Here is a 22,816-nt window from a genome sequence, read left to right as displayed (position 1 = left end):
GCACCAGCGATTAGTTGTCCGGCTGAAAGGTTATTTAGTCTCATGAAATTAGATAAGAGTTCCTGCCACCAAAATCAACCAGCAACGCCTCAAGCATGAGGCTTCTGCGCGCCACAACGAGCCAGCAACGCCTCAATTATGAGGTTCCTGCGCGCCACAACGAGCCGGCAACGCCTCAACCATGCAACTAGCATGCATCCCTTGTCTCATATATAAGCAATCAGGAATAGCATAAGGATTTTTTTTAACTGGTGTTGTGTAAATGATATAATCGATAATGCATTACATAAATAATGCGAGAGAACCCTTCCCCGCGTTGCGCAACTGTTAACGTTTGGACATAAACGGCCAGAAGCCTCTGAAGGTTGGGTCTAAAGTGACGTCCCTCACAGATACTATAGGTACTGAGAAGTCCTGCTACGCAGTCACCTCAATGAAAAACGAAGTTACCTATATGCTTAAGATGTCTACCGGCCAAAGCGGGAACAGTGCGTCAGAGTGCCAAAAGCTGAACTTAACTTTTTTGTGTCATTTCTGGCCGACCAAACTGAGCTCTGCTGTTCTTTTGTTCTTTTTTGTTGTCAGTATGTATGTGTTTAACATATGTTTGAAGAGGCCGGGCAATATCGGCAATTTCTTGAGGAGATATCGAGGGAAGACGACAAAGTTCTTTCCGATGGGAGAGGTTCGTAATAACATCAACCAGGGATGAACAAAGCAAGTAAACTTAGTATGCTGTATTTCATTCATCATTACCATCGTCTTCGTCATTTTCCTCGTCATCTTCATCTTCATCCTCGCCATTTCCACCATCTTCAACATCGTCATCATCATCCTCGTGCTGTCCGGCGTCTTCTATCTGTTCACTCACTTCAGTGTCCTCAGTGTCCAGCTGGTTGCTAAGGTCTCGCTTCTTCAGGTCCAGCAGTGGCAGCTGCTCTGCCGCGGACCCGGCACGGCCCGAGCAGGTGGGTATCAGCCAGCCGGGCGCCGGGGACAAGTGGCGGCCGGCGGCCAGCGCGCTGCTGGCGCTCGTCTGCCAGTAGCGCGAGACCAGCGCCATCGCCAGCTGGAGAGCGGCGACGGCCAGCGCCGCTCTGCCGGCCAGCCACAGGTACCAGCCGAACAGGGCCGGCACGCGGCCGCTGCAGCCGGCCGTGAACACTGTCAGGTTGGCCGGTGGCCGGTAGTGCGGCGCCGGCTCGGTGACGAACATCTGCCGGCACCACTGCGGACTCTCCGGGTCGCAGCAGCTGAACGGCACCTCGCTGAAGCCCAGCTGCTTGGCGGCGAGCAGGTCGGCCTGCAGCTGCTGGGAGCTCATCTCCTCCTCGATGGCAGCCGTCACCAGCTGGGCGTGCTGCTCCGAGCCGTACTGCTGCATCGCGAACGAGGCGCGCAGCTGATTTCCGCGCCGCTCTCCCAGTTTGGCGAAACGCTGCCGCTGCCGCACCACCTCCAGATACCTGGCCACGAACAATGTGACCGGGTACCAGTCGACCACAAACCAGTCGGAGAAGCCCAGGGCGCCGCAGCACTGGTAGCGGGCCTGCGTGCGGTCCACGTAACCCTTCAGCGCAGCAGTATCTGCGTACCGCCACAGGGTGCGCGAAAACCCGGCGTGGAAGACGGTCTGGAAGGCGCGCAGCCGCACCTCGACCAGCAGTGCCAGCGCCAGCAGCAGGCCGGCGGCGCCCAGCTGCAGCAGCAGGCACATCCAGCCCAGCGGCTGCGCGGCGCGCCGGCGCGACTTGCCCCGCGCCCGCGCCGAGGTGGCCCAGATCAGGCTTAGACAGCCGGTGGCCAGGCTGGCGGCGCCGCCACCCACCAGCAGGTGTAGCTCGCGCAGCAGCGCTCCTTTGGGCAGCACGGGCACGTGCTCGTCCAGCCGCGGTCTCAGGAGGGCGGCGATGACCACCAGGACCACTCCGGCGTTGATGGAGAGCGCGGCGAGCAGTAGCAGGAGGGTGAGCAGCAGCTGCCGACAGCCCTCGGACAGCGTGATGGACGGCACGCCGGACATCCTGAGCGGCCTACTCAACTGGGCACGCGGCCATGGCGAGCGCCACCTGCTCAGCTAGGCTGCCTCCACATAGTAATGCTTCAACCGCTTGAATTGGCGGTCAGAATCAGAAAAAAAAATCGTCCTACGCAACACAAATGTTACTTTTTCTTCACTCAATTATTCATAACGCATGTTCCGACACAGCCTTGTTTGTCAGCCCGCCACTGCTACAAAATAGCGAAGCAAGCTGGACAGGCAGCAAGATGCCTGCACTGTGTGAGATTGAATAAAACATCCCATCGGATCATATCAAACAAATGTTAGCGATATCAACCAAGCCTCTATTCTAACCAATCCTGAGCAAGCATTGGCTTTAACGCTGTCGAAAGGCTCGTGCAATGCTTGCTATCGCTCTATTGTCCTTTCGGTTCACTCATACCTATAGGTGAAACTTGAAAGGACCTATAACCAATTACCAAAATATCTATGTAACGCTCAGAAGCCCTACAGCAAAATATCGAGCAACAAGCTGCCTACAAATCCAACAGGATGCCTACTGAAAAAAGTAGTCAATACTCAATGGTAGGTATGGTAGGTATCCATGGTATGGTATGTATTGTATACCTAATGCATATGGTATGGGCAATGGTAGTGGTAACATATAGGGAAGGTCCGTTTTGAAAACTAAAGTTGCTGGAAGTCCAGAACGGTGCACCATGCTCCGTGGCATGGAGACTGGAGATGCTGCACTTCAGATTCAAAAGCAACGCAAAAGTTGTGAAGGCAACTTTTGCTTTTTTTAGAATACTTCATGGCATGACAACAGTTTGGCGTAAATCCAATCGAAAATATTTGTAGAATCCTCTAGCAAGTCTTCAGAAAAGAAAGGCCTATACGGTCAGTTTCGTCAGAAGTGTGAAACATCTGAAGCCACCATGAGTCAGCATTCATATCTGCAATTTTTGTCTTATATTGTGACCAGTTTGCCGATTAGGTACATGTGTCATTACATGGTGTTTCAGACGATATCTTCGGACAATAAAAAGAAGAAATTGTAATTAATTTTTCGCTGTTATACATTGATCAGCAATGTTCGGTCAATTCTGGGACACCCTGTAGGCACGCACCACAGGTGGGCGGCGGGCGCTGTCGTGCAGGCTGCTACGCCCTCGGAGTCGGCACGCTGCCGTAGTCGGCAGAACGCCGGAACGGTCGGCGGCGGTCACACCGCGCCGTGCACGTCAGTCAGCAAGGCGCGGACGACGGACGGGCGGCTGAGCGGCTGTCACCGCGCGCAGGGCCTCCCCCGCCGACAGACAGACCCGCTGTCGTACATCTTCAATCAGCCGAGATACACCGATCGTCACAGACGGACCACGGCCACACCATACACCAATTATATGCAAATTACACTGAGCGACGGGGACCGGCGCTACGTCCAGCGCGCATGCGCGTCGCGGGCGGGTGAGTCAGTGGCGGCGGCGCGGTTGCGGCTGCGGCTGCGGTGCGGTCGTCATTCATAGTGGTGCCGCCGCCGCGCGTGTAGGTGGGAGGCCGTGCCGCGCCGCTGCAGTGCAACCCGTGCTCTCTCGCGCCCGCGTCCGGCCGTCGGTGCGAGGCCGCCGGTGCCGCGCCCCCGATGCATCTGACGGAGGACCTGCTGTTCGCCGGCTACCAGGAGCGTCAGCGCGGCGCGATCATGAGCGGCGTGGCTCCCGAGCTGTACCTGAGTGAGCGCACCTACAACCAGGTGGCCACCGAGCACGGCCACGAGCTGGTGCGCACCGGGTCGCCGTGTTTCGTGTGCACCTGCCTGCCGGCCCACTGGCGCTCCAACAAGACGCTACCGGTGGCGTTCAAGGTGATCGCGCTCGGTGAGGTGGCCGACGGCACCGCCGTCACCCTGCGCGTCGGAAACGACGAAAACCCCTGCGGCGAGCTGCGCAACAACATGGCCTTCATCAAGAACCAGGTGGCCAAATTCAACGACCTGCGCTTCGTCGGACGCAGCGGCAGAGGTGGGTCCAGAGCATTGGCTCGCTTTGCGCGGAGTTATCGCGCTGACAACCGGCTGAGCTGCCGATAGACACGGCTCGGTACGGCAGGGAGGGCCCCCACAGCCGTGCTCGGCACGGCAGGGGGAGCCCTCCCAGCCGTGCTCGGCACGGCCGGCCGTAGGAGCCGCCGACACGGCCGTACCGAGACGCGGCATCCGGCGCGGCGTGCGGCCGTTTCCGCCGTGTCTCTCACAGCCACTGCGTGGGGTGCCTGCTGTGTGGACGTCCCGCTGAGTCACGCTCTGGCAGGCCTACGGGGCGCCGTGCACGGCCGCTACTTCCAGAGAGCGCGCCGACACGTCACACCACTGAATCGTCCGGTCGGCCTGCACGGGACTCGCCGTCTCAATCCCATGCGCAGGGTCCGCTCCCTCTCATGGCACACGGCGCGCCGCATCTTATGCCAGTGGCCCGCTATTTTCCCTGCATGGGGTCGGATGACATTTACCGAGCCATGCCTATATTCGTCATTGACGAGCCACGTGTCACATATACATCCGCTCTGTGGAAATGAAAACATCGCAGTGACAAGGATGCTGGCAAGTACAGAGATTTGTCGATGTCAAATGACATCAGTCAGTCGCACCACTCAGTGCATGACATCACTCGGTGGTGTTATCAGCACATGACATTACTCAGTCGTGCCTGCACTCAGTTCAATCCATGACACCACTCAGTTGTACCACACAAGCAATGAAGACGTCACATCTCACTTCTGCATGTCACTTCATCGGTCTATCGACGACAATATGTTGATAAAGAAGCCGTAGGCTGCCCTAGGTGTGATCAGTGGGTGGCATTTGACCTATCGGTCGGCAAAACCGGACCCATGGGCCTTAGCCGCAGCCATGTCTGCAAAGCATCCATCCCTTCGGTAAATGCTCCCTCAAAAGATGTTTGTATATGTTATGAGAATAAGTAGTTACCCATTCTATCATCTGCACATTAAAAACACAATTTAGTTCTCCCTATGCACTTGTGATTACTCTTACAGAATAAACTTGCCAAGCTCATTGGTTTGCCTGCTGTTTCACACCTGTGGCAGAATTTTTCGATTATGAAATGCTATTCATTTACACTAAATGTAGCGCAGATAATTGTTGTATCAACTGAGCATGGCTGTGCATAGTGGTGATATTGGACCATCTGCCAACCGTACAAAATGCACAGTTATAGGCATAGGCAAAAAAAAAATGCATTGGCAATCCATAGGCCTATCCCGTATGCGTAGGGCATAGGGCTATGCTAGGATATTGGGATGGTAAGTCGCGAGAACGTTCCGATGTAGTCACGTTTGCGATGAAAAGGGCAATGTCAAACATTGAATACGATCGATATTTAGGTACTATTTAGGATGTTTAGATCGACAAGTGTTGAGTGTTTAGGAAGGCCTTGTAATAAAATATTCAATTGTTTACAACTAAGACTGAAGTTAAATATGGAAAAATGAGGTATTGCCCGACGTTTCGTGTTTATTGCTTATTCATGGGTACATAAGATGATTCATGGGCATCCTACATGCCATGAATAAGCAATAAATGCGAAACGTCGGCAATGCCTAACTTTTTAATACCTGACTTCAGTCTTAGTTTTAAACAAATGAATACCTATAGTAACCCGCGCCCCGTTGGGCTCTGCCGAGCAACGCGCCCTGTTGGGGGGGGGGGGGCAGTTTGCCCCCCCTAAGATCTCGAGAACCACGCAACCTAGCGACAAGCCGCAAACGGTGTTGAATTGCCCAATCAGGGAAATACCTTGTGACTTAATTTTATTGACCTAGGTCAAACCGATAACGTCACAGGTCAGGTCAAAGGTCGAATAATCACCGTTTACAGGCATTTCAAGAAATGCGTTGTAAAATCGAGTAAAATGCATTTCATTGAAAATCATCGATAGGGAAATGTTCTTCAAACACATATTTTGCTAGTTGAGGTCACTGATATCAGGTCAGGTCACAGAGGTCAGGTCACTGAGGGTCACAATATGAAAATATGTGATGCATGTATTATGGTCCATTTTTTATGCCAAATACGATTATGTGGGTCAGGCAGCCTTTGGGGTCAGTTATGATTATGTTCTGGTGAAGGTCAGGTCAAGGTCAGGTCAAGGTCAGGTCAAATTAGGTCAAATTTCAAAGTTGATATTTTTGCATAAAATGGGTATCGATTCGATGCAGCTCGTCACGGGGAGTTCAATGGTGCTCTTTGTTTTGCCCTACGTGGTCTAGAATCGCTAAAAATTGAGTTAAAAAATTTGACGTCATCATTTTTTAACAGTTTTTTCGCTATAACTTGGGCAAAAAACGAGATATCGATCTGAAATTTGGTATGCATATAGAAGAGCGCAAGTACTATCACATGTATTCCGTTTTTCGAAATTCGGATTTTTTGGATTTTTTAGTTTTTCTAAAAAATCATTTTTTTAATTTTTAGGGGTCAAAAGCCAAAATTTTAAACATCTGAGATAGCAGTTATGTAGCGCCGCTTTTTGTCTACATGACCATATAAAGAACTTTGAAATTGCTTGGTAACTGTAGATTTGGTGAGCGTTTCAAGATTGCATGTTTTTTGCTCATATTTTTTGCTCGAACATGACCTCAGTTTGACCTCAATAACTCCTGACCTAAGGTGACCTAAGACTTGAAATTTTGTGTGAAGGTGTCAAATTGATGCCCGGGAAGGTACTGAAAATTTGGCGGCGCTGCGCGCCGCCGTTTTCTTGCTATTTAGGCAAAACAACAGGGGGGCAAATTGGCCTCCCCCTAATGGGGCGAGGGTTAAAGGCCTATCTAAACGCTCATCAACTATCGATATTCGTGATTCAATTCCTTTGAGCCGCATGCACTTACATATACCTAAATAGCACGGTGATGATTCTATCTAAAGCAGCATCCTGATTCCTAGCTCTTAGCAAAGTATTCCAATTCGACTTGGATGCTTACATTCTGTTGACCATTGAAGTGATGTGTAAATTACAGGTTACAACTTCTTTTGGGTAAAGTAACTGAAGGGTATTTACCCGCGCACGACTGCGGTATTTTCATAATGCTAGAGACTGAGATGTGGACTCGACAGAACATTCATTACCTCCGCTCCGAAACTGCTGATCCGATTTTAAAATTTCAACGACATTTGATATCCCTGGAAAACTGTCGACTAAAACCTAATTGTATTGGCCGCGAGGTCACCGATGACGTCCCACGTCAGTTCAAAGTAATAATTATCGTCATTTAGGCATGTTTACTCTTCGGCCTCTGGCCGTCGCCAAATCAGACACATTGAGTAGGTACATATTTGATTTACTCTCTCATAAATGTGTGCCGAAGATATGGTAACGAGGTCGTACTTTGTATGTTTCTGGTCAACGCTATAGGTCAGGGTAGGTCACACATTATCGTGGAAATTTTAAGGCTTGTATAGGTCATGCGGCACATGTTTTATGGTCTATTTGGCCAGAGTTCGAAAATAGTGTCATCTAATGCCATCTGAAGCCATTTGCAGCTTGCTTTTGCGAAGTTCAGGTCACGGTCAGATAAAAAGGTCAAATTTTGAAGTTCAAATTGTTGAATAAAAATCTGCCTATAGGATGCAGTTTATGCTCAGGAACACGGTGGTATTCTTTGTTTTGGTATGCGATGTCACACGCATTACAAATTGCAGCCGAATTGTTGCTATTGGTGAATGCCTTGGCAACTGACTACGGCAAAATATGCAAGCAAATAAGGTGTATTTTTTTAAGAAAAGGGGCTAAAACATTCTACATAGATTAGGTTGTCCGTATGTGTTCGATCAAATATGTTCCGGCGTTCCGCCTCTACTCAAACTCAAAGATAACTTGCAAAAAAATGCAAAATGTAGTGTGGGCATAATTTAGTTATGCGTGTAGCATAATTTCCAAAGTTCTTAATTGTTTTTAGCTCAAAAGCTGTGATCTTAAGAGAGATTGTCGTGAGCCCATGTTTTTGCATCAAAATCGGTCGATCATTTCTTCACTCTGACGTTATTTTATTAAAATTTGACCCATTTATGGTAGCTGCGCAATTTTCCTTTGGACATAAGGTGTGACATTGATATAACCGAGAGTAATGAAACTTTCGTGTCGATATGTTCATCGTTTCGCAGATTTCAGGAAAAAACGGGATGGGGCTCTGTAGAGTCCCCCCCCCCCCTTTCCCCAGTCATGCGATGGTTAACAGGTGAAAATGCGACGAATCCGTTTAATTTTATTTTGGGGGAATACCTCGGGTTGTACACATAATAAATCATTTTTATTTACCTTCATACATGCTCATTTGGTCAGATGCAACAGCAATGAGCCGTTACCAGAATGTTATGTTATTATGTATGTTTCGACATGGGTGTAGGTAGAAGCAAGCGCCTTTGGTTGGTATGGATGATTTGTTAAGGAAAAGATCTGAATGCTTATTGTATGTCAACCGTAGTTTCTACATCCTCATTTTTGCGGCCCATGAATCTTCAACTGATCGCTGCTGCCCAGTGAAGATCATTTTGACCCAAGACACATCAAAACATTGGCAAAGGACGCATACTCCAGGAAAGAAATATAGGCGATAGATTTTCCACTCCTTCCCTGCCATCAGTCTACTGAAATGTGCACTGTGCCGCTTATCCAGCAATAAAGCGTACCTACCTAGTAAACGTCAAGACACAGCTGGACAGACTGTTCGGGACCTGCGTGATGTGCGGCACAGCCTACCATTGCAGTCACATGGTCAACCGGAGTCGGGAGGCATCGCCACCTGTCATCTGCATCTAAATTTCGCATCCCTTGCTTTGTGGTGTAAAGGAAACAAATTGGCAGACTGATTGAAGGAAATGATAGCCTCATGCCTTCTGTATTGTTTCCGAACACCTGTCGGCCAATGAAAGTGAAGACATTCGCGCGCGGAATATCAAGTAGGTACCGGCTACGCTGCCGTATTCTCCGCGATACCGTGTCTCATGACTGGTGCACCGCCCTCCGATCAGCGCGCTGCAGCCCAGCACGGCCAGCACCGGCTGGTGCGCCGGCCAGCCCGTTCGTGGTAAACCGGCCGCGGTGGCAGACGGCCGTGACTGTCGGCTCACCGCTCCCGTGACGTCACGACACGGCGTGACGTCACCGGCGGCCATTGGAGCCGCGGACGCGGCCGGAAGGGCCGGGCCGCCGCTGATACCGCGTGGCCGCCGTGACAACATTAGCACCACATCCTTCATCATTATCATAATGCGAATTTAAGCCTGATCAAAACATTAGCCGGCACGGGCTAGTCACGATCGCAATGAAGTCAACAATGTGTGCACCGTGCAGCATGCAGACATCTTGACATCTTAACTTCAGTTCGGGCCGCAGCATGCCGCAGAGATTATGCCGCGTAAGAGCATAACAGAGTTGTTTTCTGGTTCGTTTCTGTCAGCAGTGTGCGGCGTGCGCGGGGTTTGAGGCTGTCCCATTACAATCCCGGACATTGGGTATTTGCTACCCAGCCCGGAGCTTAACCCGCGCGGGGCTGGGGGGGGGGTAAATTTTACCCCCCCTCGCGAATTTTTGCAATATCTCAAAAACGGCGGCGCGCAGCGCCGCCAAACTTTCAGTACCTTTTCTTACATCAATTTGACACGTTCCCTGAAAATTTGAGCGAAATCCGTCGGAAAATTTTTGAGAAATTGACGTTTTAGTGACGTCATGTTCGCCATTTTCGCCTCAAAAACGGCAAAAGTTCAAACGCCGCTAACATCTTCATTTTTAAAGGAATCAAGACGTAACAAAAAGGATATACGTAATTTTACTTTGTCTATCAAATGGCTATCTCGGTTTTTGAAAATTTTGGATTTTGGCCCAAATTTTTTAAAAAAACTGACTTTTTTGGAAAAATAGCTATAAAATCCAAAATTTTTAGTGTATCGAAAAAAACGGAATATATGTCAGAGAAGTGGTCTATGTGCACCTACATACCAAGTTTTAGACGAATCGGTTCAAAAATGTGGGAGTTATTCAAAATTGTATGACGTCACGACACACAAAATTTTTGAAAAATGACTTTTTTGGAAGTTCTAGACCTCGTACGGAAACAAAAGTAGCACCATTCGATTCGCCGTGAAAAACTGCATCAGATAGACACCTTTTTAGGCCTTAACAACCAACTTCAAAATTTGACCTCACTTGACCTGACCTTGACCTGACCTCGACCTGAAATTCATCCAGAGGTAGTCCATATCACTTATTGAGTGTGCCTATTGAATTCTATGAGTAAAATGACCCATAAAACATGTGACGCACATGCCTTTTTCTATATTTTGTTTTTGGTGACCTGACCTGACCTGACCTGACCTTGACCTTGACCTCTGAATGATATTGTATGCAACGAATATTGTCTTGGTAGCCTAAGAACACGTTTTGGGCGATCAGTCTCAGTCCATGACTCCATTCTTCGGCAACTACGGTGCAAGGCCGATACTGTAGGAACTTGCAATTTGTACCCTTGACCTGACCTTGACCTTGACCTCAAACTTAAAATTAAGTACATGTTATTAGTTGTTCGTGATGAGATCTTTCGATTGGCGTTTGAATCTTCCAAATCGGACCATTAGTTCGGGAGATAACAGGGGGGGTAAAATTTACCCCCCCCCCCCCCAGCCCCGCGCGTTCGGCTGGAGACCCCAGCCCCGCGCGGGTTAAGGCTCCCGTTCAATCAAAGCAGCTGAAATGGATACATCCGTGGGAGTGCAAAAATTTATTGTTTTCTCTAGTTGGCAGCTGAGTGTACGGGTCTTTAAGTCGTACTCCTCTCCATGGGCTTAATTCAGTGGTGTCTTACTGTCTTGAGGCGCTGGGCCCCCTGGCACGTGCTATGTGTGTATGTACCGGTGGACGTGCCATTGCTCGTGCTGTGTGACACCTGGCTTATGTGCTGTGTTTTACGGATTACAATAGTGTTGCGTTGTGTCTTTTCGTGGTCCTGTCTGACGCCTCGCTCGTGTGGTGTTTGTGACATGCAGCAGTGTCTTGTCGTGTAGCATGCGGCAGTGGCACAGGGGCACATGTGCTGTGCTGCCTATGTCTTACCGTAATCATGTGTCTACCCTCGGTGCCGTGGGCACCTCGCCCGTGCGCTGTATAACTGTGTTTGTCAGTGCCGTTCGTGTGTTGTGTTTGGCGACCGTATCGTGTGGCGGCTGTCGCCCGGCCTCCCACAGGTCTCAGTCTCCGCCGCCACCTATCCACTTACGGTGAAAACACGATTAGTAACGTGACCCGCCTGCGCCACGGCGTCGGGCTGCCGCTACTGCCACGTTCCTGGTCCCTGCTGCCGCCTGCAGTTTTGGTTCCTGGATACATGCAGACCCAAACCAGGCCCAGCCACTATCCCGACTGTAGTCAAACATCAATAAAAATTGTGCCCGACATATATCGCAACGCACATCTTGTAAAAGTGAAATCAATTGTAAAAGATATTTCATTTGTTACTTTAATGTCTGGATTGTTTTCATTTTTAGCGAATTTTGATTAGACTCTAGGCGGATCCACCGGTACGCAATGTGACTTTGCAGACGCGGTGATGATTTATTACCGAGATATTCACTGTTGAGTCCCGTGCTGTCATTAGCGAGCAGGGAGGGTGATCTGTCCGAGGCCTGTTTTCTCCTGGTGTACACAGTCCCAGCAGAGTAAAATGGCTGCTGCCGCTGCCGCTGCAGCTGAGGAAATGCCATATCTGTGATGGCCGTCCATGTTCCAGCTGACATTGGAACAGGTAGCTGCATGACGCTCAGAAATGCACGGACGCTGCTGTATAAGCCGATTACAGGAGAGAGGTAAAAATTATACCATCGCTGCATTTCTGCAGCAGCGTTTTTCCTTTTGGTAGCATGGTCGGTACACGTGAATCCCTGCACAGGCTCCGTATCAGCCATGTTGGCTGTCAAGTCCGCGGGCGGCCGGCTGTTGACGGTTTTTACTCGGATGTCTCTTCCCTCTCCCCGGCCCATTGCTTCGGACAGCCGAGATGCTAAAATCGGACCTGACTGGCCAGGCCACTGACGGCCATAAATCGAACCTCTCTGGCCTCTGACGTTCATTAATCGGACCTCTCTGGCCTCTGACGTCTAGCAAATGAGCATCACTGTTCATTGGCGATTATCAAACGGACCTCGCTGGCCACTGCTGCAGTTATTCAAATCCATCTTCACTCGTCTCTGCTTTTAAACGGACATCATAGATATTTTGATATCATTTATGAAATATGAACATAAATTTACCCGTTTTTAAGTATTCTAATTTGGCATCTGTAAGTGGTCTGCAATTGACCTTATCTGACCGTATAAGTGTAGTTTAGTCGGGTATCGGCTTAAAACGTATCAGCGCTGAAGATGTGACCACTGACCAGAGTAGTTAATAATTTAATGTAAGATGTGATCTTACATAAAATTATGTGTACAGTTACGACAGAACCAGGAACAGCTCACGTTGTTCCTTGTTTGCACATATTTCGCTCTGTGGTCTGTGCCATCCTTGCACTAAATACGTTCTCTTTTTCAGGGAAGAGCTTCAACCTGACCATCCAGATCTCGACATCACCTCCTCAGATAATGACGTACAACAAGTGCATGAAAGTCACCGTCGACGGACCTCGGGAACCACGCAGCAAAACTCGTGAGTACCTTACCCGTGCAGTGGTCTGGCCCTTCGTCTCAGTGACATCAAGTCCTTTCATTCAGGACACTAACACCATGGGTTACCCGAACCAATTGGCTGGCACCTGAAGGGATATAGGGTAGGTACCGTGGCCTCCACTTCTCTAGAGTTTTGCTGTTTATTTCTAAGGGAGATGACCATTGTGAATAAGGGCTAGTATTTTCCATGACCCCGATCGGGACCCCATCCGTCGGCCTAGCAGTCGGCTGGCAGCCTTTGCCATGAGCGTACTCGCTGCCCGCTGCTCCCGCTGTTCCCTCCGTCCGCCGCTCCCTACATCTTGGAATTACCAATACAAACCGATTCCGATTTTATTTTTGATAGATATAGTAAAACTGACCTTTTAAATCAAGTGATAAACACCAGTTTTATTACACCCTATGCTTACATAAAGACGAAATCATGCCACATAAATGCCACTTAAATGTACATATTTCAAAGACGCAAAATGAGACAACGGCTTCGTGAAAAGCACGTCATTAGCCACGCTATCCTCTGTTATTTGCGCTTTTTGTTTAGCATAATGTGTTGTAATAGTATTTGGCATATAAGCGGAATAATTAGATACCTAATCAAAATGCTTTATAATAATAAGGTAATTATAATACTTTAATTCGCCAATGGTGAAGAAGCTTCTTTAGCCGGGATCCGGATACCTAGATGGTACATCTCTGTGGTGTCGGATTTGAAACGCACTTCCAGTCTTGCCCAACTTCCTTTGGTTGGATTCCAATTGGTTTACGTCTTTGTTTTTGTTGTGTTCTGTTTTTGTTTTTCTTTTTTATTTTGCTTCCTCATCCTCTTGCAAATGCCGGTTACGGTATGTAACGTTCAATCACAAAAATATGGATTTTATTGCTTTTGAAGTCTCTGAATGCCGTTTCCCAGTGGCGATTTAGACTAAGGTGGCGGATGCCGTATTTCCGGTGGCGATTCAGAGTTCAGACTAAGGTGTCGAATTTGACTGATCCCCAGTAGCGATTTAGTCTAAGGTGTCGGATGCCCGCGCGTCGGCGTCGTTTCATGTCGCACGGGCCGCCGGCGGTGGGCGGAGCCGAGGGCGGGGCGATCGGCTGCCAGCTAGACGATGGCCGCCATTCGGGCCTTACTTTCACTGCTGTATCAGAACGATTGTATTCCACGTAAATGGATTGTAAATATTCTAAATATACATTATCACAATTATTTAATCTTGTTCGTCTAAACGGGAGCGGTCGCTTAGGGGAGAGCGGGGCCAGTTGAAACACGGGGTCAGATGAAACATGGCTTTATTTTCAACAGTATGCAACATATGGCGTTGCCGACACCACTGCGCATCCGCGCTCGACCACTTCCTTTGTCAACGGCGTTTGGGCGGCAAACGGACGGTAATTTTGATTTGACACTTGTTTTTGTGTTTTTGAGGGGCGTTTGGGAGAAATCGTTTTTATGAATATTTTGTGATATCTCATATGCCTTTGTTTGCTGAAAGAAGAACTCCTGGCTCCGGAATAACACCTTATTTGGCCCTTCATTCAGCATGATGCCGTCCCTCCAGCTCGTTTGACATGTGCTTTACGGCACGTGCGAGATGGCGGGAGCGGATGGGGTCAATTGAAACGCTTCTCGGAGGGTCGGTTGAAACAGGGCCACAGGCCGTTTCAATGGACCCCGGTGACCTTTGCAATGGCTATTGTTCAGGGGCTGTAAACATTAAAGGAAATAGTCCACCTTTGAAATGAGCTTTTAAACTGAAATAGTAGTTTAATAGAGCTCAATTTTTGACCCCTTTTTCTCCAGCCTTTTGCTTGAAAGCACACTATAGTCTGATATATTTCTCATTTTTCTCATCCGCCCATTTTACCATAGTCTATGTACTTTATGTCACCTATTATGAGGAACTTTGCACTTTTAGCTTTCCAACGACCTATTGAATGTAGCATTTGGAAAAGTAAACCGGACAAAATATCTCCTTAAGAAAGTGGCCTTAAAGAGGAGAACATCCCATTGTTAAGGATAGGTGCAATTGACCCCATGGGCTGGTTCAATTGACCCTCGCATCGGGGTCATTTGAAACGGGCGTAGAGCTGTTTTATAAGCATGCGTTTGGCAGCAAAATATGTTTGAAACATAATTTTACATATCTTAGAATAAAGCCAAAAGAGCATATTTTTTCATGGCATTGTGCATTTTTCGATATGACAACTAGATCTCGCTGTGCATGTCAATATATAAAAAGTGGTTCAACTGGCCCCGCTCTCCCCTACAGGAGCTGAGGCTGATAACCTTTGAGCGAATTTATTTTATAATTTAAATACGTAGTGATATAATCAGATGCAATTATGGCAGCATTGTGAGTAATGCTGCAGTAATTCCAGAGGCTCTGACTTTTTACCGGGGTCACGTATTACCGTCCGATTTATTTAAAATAGGTATATTTAAAAGACATCTTTAATTTCAAAAATCCGGACAGCAGTATTTTCTGAGAGAATGTTTGGGCCGACGAAGCATAGGCGGCGGAACGGGGAGGGCACCGGGGCACCGTACCCCCTTTGATTTTGGCATTTTAACATCAGCCCTATGGGCGTTACATGAAAAGAATGGGACCAAAAGTCGGCGGTGCCCCCCCCCCCCCCTCCCCTTAATTGAAGGTGTTCCGCCGCTACTGCGACAAAGTGAAAACTTCGTGGAGCAGCTGTTCTGTACGTGCATGGTCGTAGAAACTAGAAAGGAACGCTAAGTTATGGAATGACTCAACAACTGCTGCGTGCAGTCTACATTTGGACCATCGTTCAGCCTACGTTTCTTCTGGTGAGGGAACATTATCAGGCGTTTTTAGCTCTTCTTTATATTTACTCAAATTTAAGTTAACTCAACATAAATAGCTGCAATATGTTTTTCTTGGTCATTTTGAAGGACAATGTACATTAAAACGACTCTTTAAATCGCCACATCGTTTCGTGTTAGTGAAATTGGTGCTGCAAAGCGACAATTAAAAAGATATTTTGCGAAACGAAATCAATTAACCTAAGAAAAATTCACGATCACAAAGCTTATAAAGTGTTATGGGTTTTCCCTTGCTACAGGTCTAAGAGAAGTGGTATACCCATATCTGTCGTGTAAAAGATAGCTTGCACTTTTTATAGTCTTATTAGATAGCTTAGCTTAACTCCGCCATGACGGCATTGAAGGGAAACAAATCCCTGTAAATCAGTAAGCACTAAGCTCCCAGCTCTTTCAACACTGATAGCGCTGTAGGTTGTCGGAAACCCAAACCTTTTCACGTCAGATTTATCCAATCTTTTCATCAAGTTTTGAATAAGTTAACCCTCGCCCTGGCAGGGCATTTTTCATAACACGGCCTGGCAGGGGGGGGGGGGTCGATGCGACCCCCCCTCGCGATTGGCTCCTATGGCACCTAGAAACACCAAATTTGGTAGGTAGGTGGGCCCCCTGGAGTTCTCGCCCCTGTGCAAATTTGGTTGCTCTAGGTCAATATTTAGGGGGGTTTTGGGGGGTATAAATGTAAAAATTTCGCTAAAAAACGGTCAAAAGTTTTTCGCTTATAACTTTTGATCTAATTAAGATAGAGCAAAAAGAAAAGCACCAGTGAACTCAGCACGTCAAGGCGCGTCGAATGATATACTTTTTAACTTGCTTAAGTGTACTTAAAGTTTTTCTTAAATTTTAAGTAAACTTAAATTAATAAATTAAGTTCAAGTTAACCAAATTGCATCATATCGCATATCATTCAATTCGACTGATCACCAGGAACACAATGATACCATTTTTTAAGCTCTAGCGTTATTATGTGCCAAGTTATTGGCAATAACGTCATTTGACCTCAGTTGACCTCATTTGACCTGACCCATGGATAAGTACACCAAACAAAGAAGCACCAAGTGACCTGCTGTTAAGTACCGTGGTTTCAAAGCACAAAAGTGATAGAACGAAGCGGATATCTCCAGTATTTTCCGAATTTAGTATTTTCCCATAGGCTTAACATTACGACGTAATGACCTCTAACTGACCTCAGGTCAGTGACCTCAAAAAAGCCGGACTATATGTTATACAACTCGGTGAACTTAGCACATCCTGAAAGTTTGAAGGAAATCAGTCAAAAACTGTGAGTTGGACAGGTGCAAAAAGAAAATTAAAATTTGACCATGACCTTGTACCGGTTTTTCTGACCTGGTGACCTGACCCAAGGTCACCCGGACCTGAAATTTTCAGGTCATATGTAAAAAGGTTGCCCCATAGGCTGTGCCAAATTTGGCGGCGCTGCGCGCCGCCGTTTTTACGCTATCTTCGAAAAACCTTAGGGGGGGTCGCATCGACCCCCCCCCTGCCAGGGCGAGGGTTAAACATCTAACACCATCGTGAAAAATTGTTTGGATGTAGCAACTTAAAAGGACAGGCATAAATTATATCATGCATTGACCATTTCTGGTTCCGGGAGTCCTCTATTGTTAGGCTACAAACATTAAGGACGGAATATCTGAGCAATTAATCACCGAAACGCCTTATATGCCATAGCAGCGAACGGCATGTCCCAGGTGGCCTCAATTCTCATAGCAACGAGCGCCAGACCACACGGTCACACATGGCCACCCTATATAATCTGTGAGTATCGACGCCGCCATCGTTCAGATGACTAATGACGTTTGGGACCAGTGGAAAAGCACACAGTTACCGCCGCTCATAACTTGGCCATCGATTTCATCTTGTGCCCTCTCATAACAGGCGGCTTGATGGGGCAACTCGTGCCTGGGTCAAGCGCTGGTGCAGCTTCAAAAACCTATCCTTGCCATTATTTCGGCATCCTTTATCGCTAAATGTCCTACCACTCAGGTTTGTTTTGAATGAAAACACAATTTTAAGGTATAGCGCGCTTAGCAATTGAACTCCTTCGATCATTACGGAGCGAGCGAAGCGAGCGTAGTCTTTCCTTAGATTAACGGAAATTTCTGAGTATGAGCGGCCGGCCGTGGTCACGCTTTTGCGAGGCTTATATCTCAGCAACCACTTGACCGATTTACACGCGGTAATTTTTGTAGGGTAGCTTCATTCCTGCTACCAAGTATTGGACTATTCCCGATGCATGTGGGTGACCCCTTATGCACGTGCCACGTGCAAAACGAAGAGGTGTCAGTTTTGTAATTGTTGCAATATCTCGGTAACTACTTGGCCGATTGCGCTGAAAGTTGGCATGTAGGTAGGCACCCAGTAGGGACTGCATATCCATGTGCCAGAGTTGGGGTGCTGCTGCACGTGCGCACGTGCAGGGGTCGTTTCCAGATCTCGGGAACGGCTGGACCGATTGCGCTCAAATTTGGTAAACGGATAGGGACCGGTTAGTAGGGTGCCGTGCACAAGTCAGTTGGGACCCATTTTGCACGTGCGCACGTGCAGGGTGCCGCTTCCAGATCTCGAGAACGGTTGGGCCGATTGTGCCCAAATTTGGCACATCGCTAGAGACCAGTTAGTAGGGTGCCGTGCACAAGTCAGTTGGAGGTACCCCCTCGCAATTTCGCACGTGCAAGGCCCACCCTCTCGCTCGCTCCGTTAGTCGCCCCAAAAGGCGTTATACTGGTTTGTTATTACGGAGCGAGCGAAGCGAGCGTAGTCTTTCCTTAGATTAACGGAAATTTCTGAGTATGAGCGGCCGGCCGGCCGGCCGGCCGTGGTCACGCTTTTGGGAGGCTTATATCTCAGCAACCACTTGACCGATTTACATGCGGTAATTTTTGTAGGGTAGCTTCATTCCTTCTACCAAGTATTGCACTATTCCCGATGCATGTGGGTGACCGCTTATGCACGTGCCACGTGCAAAACCAAGAGGTGTCACTTTTGTAATTGTTGCAATATCTCGGTAACTACTGGGCCGATTGCGCTGAGAGTTGGCATGTAGGTAGGCACCCACTAGGCAATGCATATCCATGTGCCAGAGTTGGGGTGCTGCTGCACGTGCGCACTAGGGGTACCCATTTTTCCCGATTTTGGAAATTTGTGGATGGGGGTGGTTTTTCCCATTATTTCGCGGCTTGTGATTCCAATGATGCCAAAAATATTGAAATCAAAGGTGGTTTAGGGGTCGCGAATTGAGACTGAAATTTGCGTATTTACCTAGAAATATGCCTATTTTACGCTGGTAATAAATCACACTAAAGGCAAAGTTTTTGTTTTGAAAGTCGGGTTGAGGGGTCATTGAGCGCTCCTTTTTCATCCAGATCGATGTGCTCCATCACGTGGTTCCGGTTAAATGCTTTACTAGCGATCATTACGATGTCGATATTGTAACATTTGGTGAAACCGGGAATCCCGGCGACCAACAACAGGAGCAAACATCCCGGCCCGGGATGTTTTGCTCCTGTTGTTGGTATCATTCTGTTCAGCGTGTAATCATTTTTGATATCTTCTGCCTCTTGAAGGTCATGAGTTGTAATGGTGACCTTTGATGACCTGTGACGTCAAATTAAAATGTGACCTTTCAGTTGCCACGTCTCAGTTCATGACAGGCTCTTTGTGTCCGTGCAAATAAGCTCAGGATACATCTCACAGATTATAGCTCCGAATGGACTTCAAATAATGTAATTAATAAACGATCAAACCATTTTGACCGTATGCTTCCACAAGAAACGCAGTCCTGATCGCTCACGGCTACGATGTAATAGACCTCTGAGACAGAGTAGGATAAATCTGGGTGTTCTACCCAAAAATATCAACTTCTAATCCGAAAACATAAACTTCAAATCGTCGATTCTTTCCACGCCCACCAACCACCATGTACGTACTATTCCATTTCTTCAGTGGGGACAGATACACACCGTTCTTGTGTAAGAGTTTCCGATACAACTGCAGATCATTCACGAGTTCATATTCGACCACACGCGACTAGCCATGCGCTGATACGTGCATGGTTGATATGTGACGAAGACCTTTCACAGCTTCTTGCACAGATCACTTGTGATCTCAGGTACCTATTTGGCGTCTGAGTCTGAAGAACCTAATGTAGCAGGATATTTTCATCCTGCATGGGCCGTATGGTGGTACCAGGACGCATCATATAAGGGAGTGTGCGTGCCAATGCCAGAAGTCAGTAAACGGTTCTGCCTCGGAGTTGGCTGAGCCGTCTAGACTTTGGCACCTTCCTAATTTTCAGCTTTAAGCAATGGCATTCGTCGACTTCAGTTCAGCATCAGCTGAGGGTTTGGACTGAGCCTGTAGAGTGCAGTGTGCAGTGTAAGGTCCGTTATCTTGCAAGGATACTGCTGGCAGCGGCCGTCACCAGGCACTGGTTCCATAACATGATATCTGCACCCGTCTCAAGTCATCAGCTGGTATAGGAGTGGCACATGCCCAGAACTGGAGTCACGAGCAGTCGTGCACGCGTTCGGCCAGGCCAGTGCTGTCCGTCATCAGCAAAATTGCAAACATATTTCTTTCATAATGGGGTGAGGATGGAGTTTCGGTGTTACTGTCCTGTGATGTTCTTAGCCAGCTTCCTTTCCATATGCACAAACGCACAGGCTGTGTGCGGGTTTGGGTGTTTGTGGGGCAGGGGCAAAGCTACACTCATACATCAGCCACCCGACGGTGGTGTAAAGCTTGCGCCTCTCTCTCTCAGCCGTCTCTGCAACTCCGGGACTCGGGGAGTTCAGCTAGCAAATTGGCAAAGGTCATCAGTCGCGCATACCGGCATAGCTTAGTGCTGCTTTTATGTCGGTATAGAGATATACAGAAGCAATTGATAACTTGTTTATCTACTTCATGCCATATTTCCGTTAAAAACGGCATGCGAGTTATATCGTCACATACCGTAACGGTTTTTAATGCCCCTCAAACCCAGATTGTATCGATAGGTCAATGCTCATGTCCTGGGGATCGGTCATTGCCTTTGCTGAATGAGACGACTCATTGAAAATTAGGTGGTCCCAATGAGAAAGCTTCGATTGCTGATTTTGGCCCTCCTGACTACATAGCCATTCGTTCTAAGAGTTGCGGTCTTTAGCTACTAATGACGGTCTAAGCCAGAGTGAGTGTAAATGAGCATATGCTGTTCATTGACCAAAATATTTTTGGTGCTCTCTTTTACCGCTGCACGTCGAATATACAACTAAAGCAATGTTGCACGGTGTCTAACAGTCATTAATACCACTGCAACACATTGGCTTTGCATATTCATAGTCGTTCAAATAAAATCATTTTTCCACTAAAATTAAAACTCCAATGGAAGCTCGCGACCCATAAAAGTGGTCTAAAATCGTTATTTCTGTCACTGCTATAGATCCAGAACAGAGCAAATAGGGGAGACCCGGGAGGTATGGGCCGGTTTTGTGAAAAGGCAATTTTCTTCCAGTGGGCAGTGGCTAGACACGGTTTTTCACTCTGTGTACGTGAAATTGCCTTTCGCTTGCAACGTGTGCCTGATATTAGGCATCGGGGATCAACTATTTTGTCTCGAAATAACTTTCAATACATCATGTGCTTTTTCGATCCACCAAAATACACCGGGAGGTATGGGCCATGGCTCGGGAGGTATGGGCCGGCGCCATGTTTCATATTCTTTTCTCGATAATGAGAACAATACTCGTTGCTGTTATCTACCTTGATCTCTCTTAGAGCCCAGGGACCGCATAAGCGGCCAACAGCTTACTTCATGAAGGTCACTTGGGCACATATGTATTTTGGTTAACTCAATCATGCACCATGAAATAAGATCAATAATATTTTTTTCTGTTCGAATGAAATTTGAAACTAAATTTTCGACCTTGCGCGACAAAACTAAAACCTATTGACTGGGACATTCAATGAAAGCATGTTTTTATTTATTTAGGATCAACGGGGTGGATGGCCCGAACCTCCCGGTTAGGACGCCAGAATGTGCGTAGCATCTCAGCTCATAATCTTGCTAGAAAGCTTCAAATTGTCTATCCAGTCATAATTTCCATACTTTAAACTTTATGTTAGCGATGGTCTGACATCATAAAACGAGCCTGGTTCAAATTTATCATGAATTTTCTGTATGTACCGTATTTAACTCGAAGAGGGCAAAAACGGTTTATCACCGCTCATTGCCAAAGAAGATTGAGGAAGATTTTGAAAATCACGTGGGTTGTATAATGGAATGGCTGCTACCAGTTAACGCCGTCAAATGTGTAAAAACAGTCAACACTTCCTCAAAACTGCGATGGCCCATACCTCCAGGGGGCCCATACCTCCCGGGTCTCCCCTAATGATAAAATCGATCCCAATCTGTTGGCATGACAACCTTGTCCCAACATAAAACAATGTTAATTTGGTCGATTTTCTGCTAAACTTAACATGTTCATTTTGAATTCGTGACCCCCAAAAATCGTTTGGCTTCGTTATTTTTTGCACAGATGGAATCAGAATAGGCCAAATAATGGGAAAATTGACCCCAACCTGTTGGCATGGTAATCTTGTTTCAAAATTAAATAGCATTATTTTTGTCTATTTTTCGCTAAAATTGGCATTTTCATTTTGAATTCGCGACCCCTAGAAATCGTTTGATTTCGGTATTTTTGGCACAGGTGGAATCAGAATAGACCAAATAATGGGAAAATCCACCCCCACCTAAAATTTGGAAAATTGACCCAAAAATGGGTACCCCTAGTGCGCACGTGCAGGGGTCGTTTCCAGATCTCGAGAACGGCTGGACCGATTGCGCTCAAATTTGGTACACGGTTACGGAGCAGTTAGTAGGGTGCCGTGCACAAGTCAGTTGGGACCCATTTTGCACGTGCGCACGTGCAGGGTGTCGCTTCCAGATCTCGAGAACGGCTGGGCCGATTGTGCTCAAATTTGGCACATCGCTAGAGACCGGTTAGTAAGGTGCCGTGCACAAGTCAGCTGGAGGTAACCCCTCGCAATTTCGCACGTGCAAGGCCCACCCTCTCGCTCGCTCCGTTAGTCGCCACAATAGGCGTTATACTGGTCTATATGACATTTAAGAGTGGTTGTCTGTCCTGGGCCCAATCTCACCAAGTGCGGTAAACTCAATTTGGGGTAAAATACCAAACTACCCCACTCCGTAACTACAAAAATACTACCCCGAAAT

At 47.5% G+C, this 22,816-nt stretch overlaps 2 protein-coding genes across 3 annotated transcripts in view; one reads left to right on the top strand and one right to left on the bottom strand.

Moving 5' to 3' along the window:
• Nucleotides 1-742: 742 nt before the first annotated feature.
• Nucleotides 743-2,023, bottom strand: LOC122385334 (photoreceptor outer segment membrane glycoprotein 2-like). The gene has a single exon (XM_043373534.1). It carries the CDS (start codon nt 2,021-2,023, stop codon nt 743-745), a length of 1,281 nt encoding a protein of 426 aa, XP_043229469.1.
• A 1,332-nt stretch (nt 2,024-3,355) lies between these two features.
• Nucleotides 3,356-22,816, top strand: part of LOC122385343 (protein lozenge-like) — a 37,219-nt gene continuing 17,758 nt past the window's right edge. Inside the window, exons 1-2 of one of the 2 annotated variants that reach the window (XM_043373548.1) lie at nt 3,356-4,023; nt 12,601-12,714. In XM_043373548.1, the coding sequence (XP_043229483.1) occupies nt 3,645-4,023; nt 12,601-12,714 (493 nt within the window). In that variant the 5' untranslated portion in view covers nt 3,356-3,644. The remainder of the gene's footprint in view (nt 4,024-12,600; nt 12,715-22,816) is intronic. The other variant, XM_043373546.1, reaches the window with a different exon arrangement.

The sequence above is a fragment of the Amphibalanus amphitrite genome, unplaced genomic scaffold (genome assembly GCF_019059575.1).
Source record: "Amphibalanus amphitrite isolate SeventyFive unplaced genomic scaffold, NRLGWU_Aamphi_draft 000215F_arrow, whole genome shotgun sequence".
Taxonomy (NCBI): Eukaryota; Metazoa; Arthropoda; class Thecostraca; order Balanomorpha; family Balanidae; genus Amphibalanus; species Amphibalanus amphitrite.
This window is presented reverse-complemented; position numbering and strand designations above follow the sequence as displayed.

Excerpts from the sequence above, each read along its gene's own strand:
- LOC122385334 (XM_043373534.1), bottom strand. The coding sequence starts at position 2,023 with ATGTCCGGCGTGCCGTCCATCACGCTGTCCGAGGGCTGTCGGCAGCTG.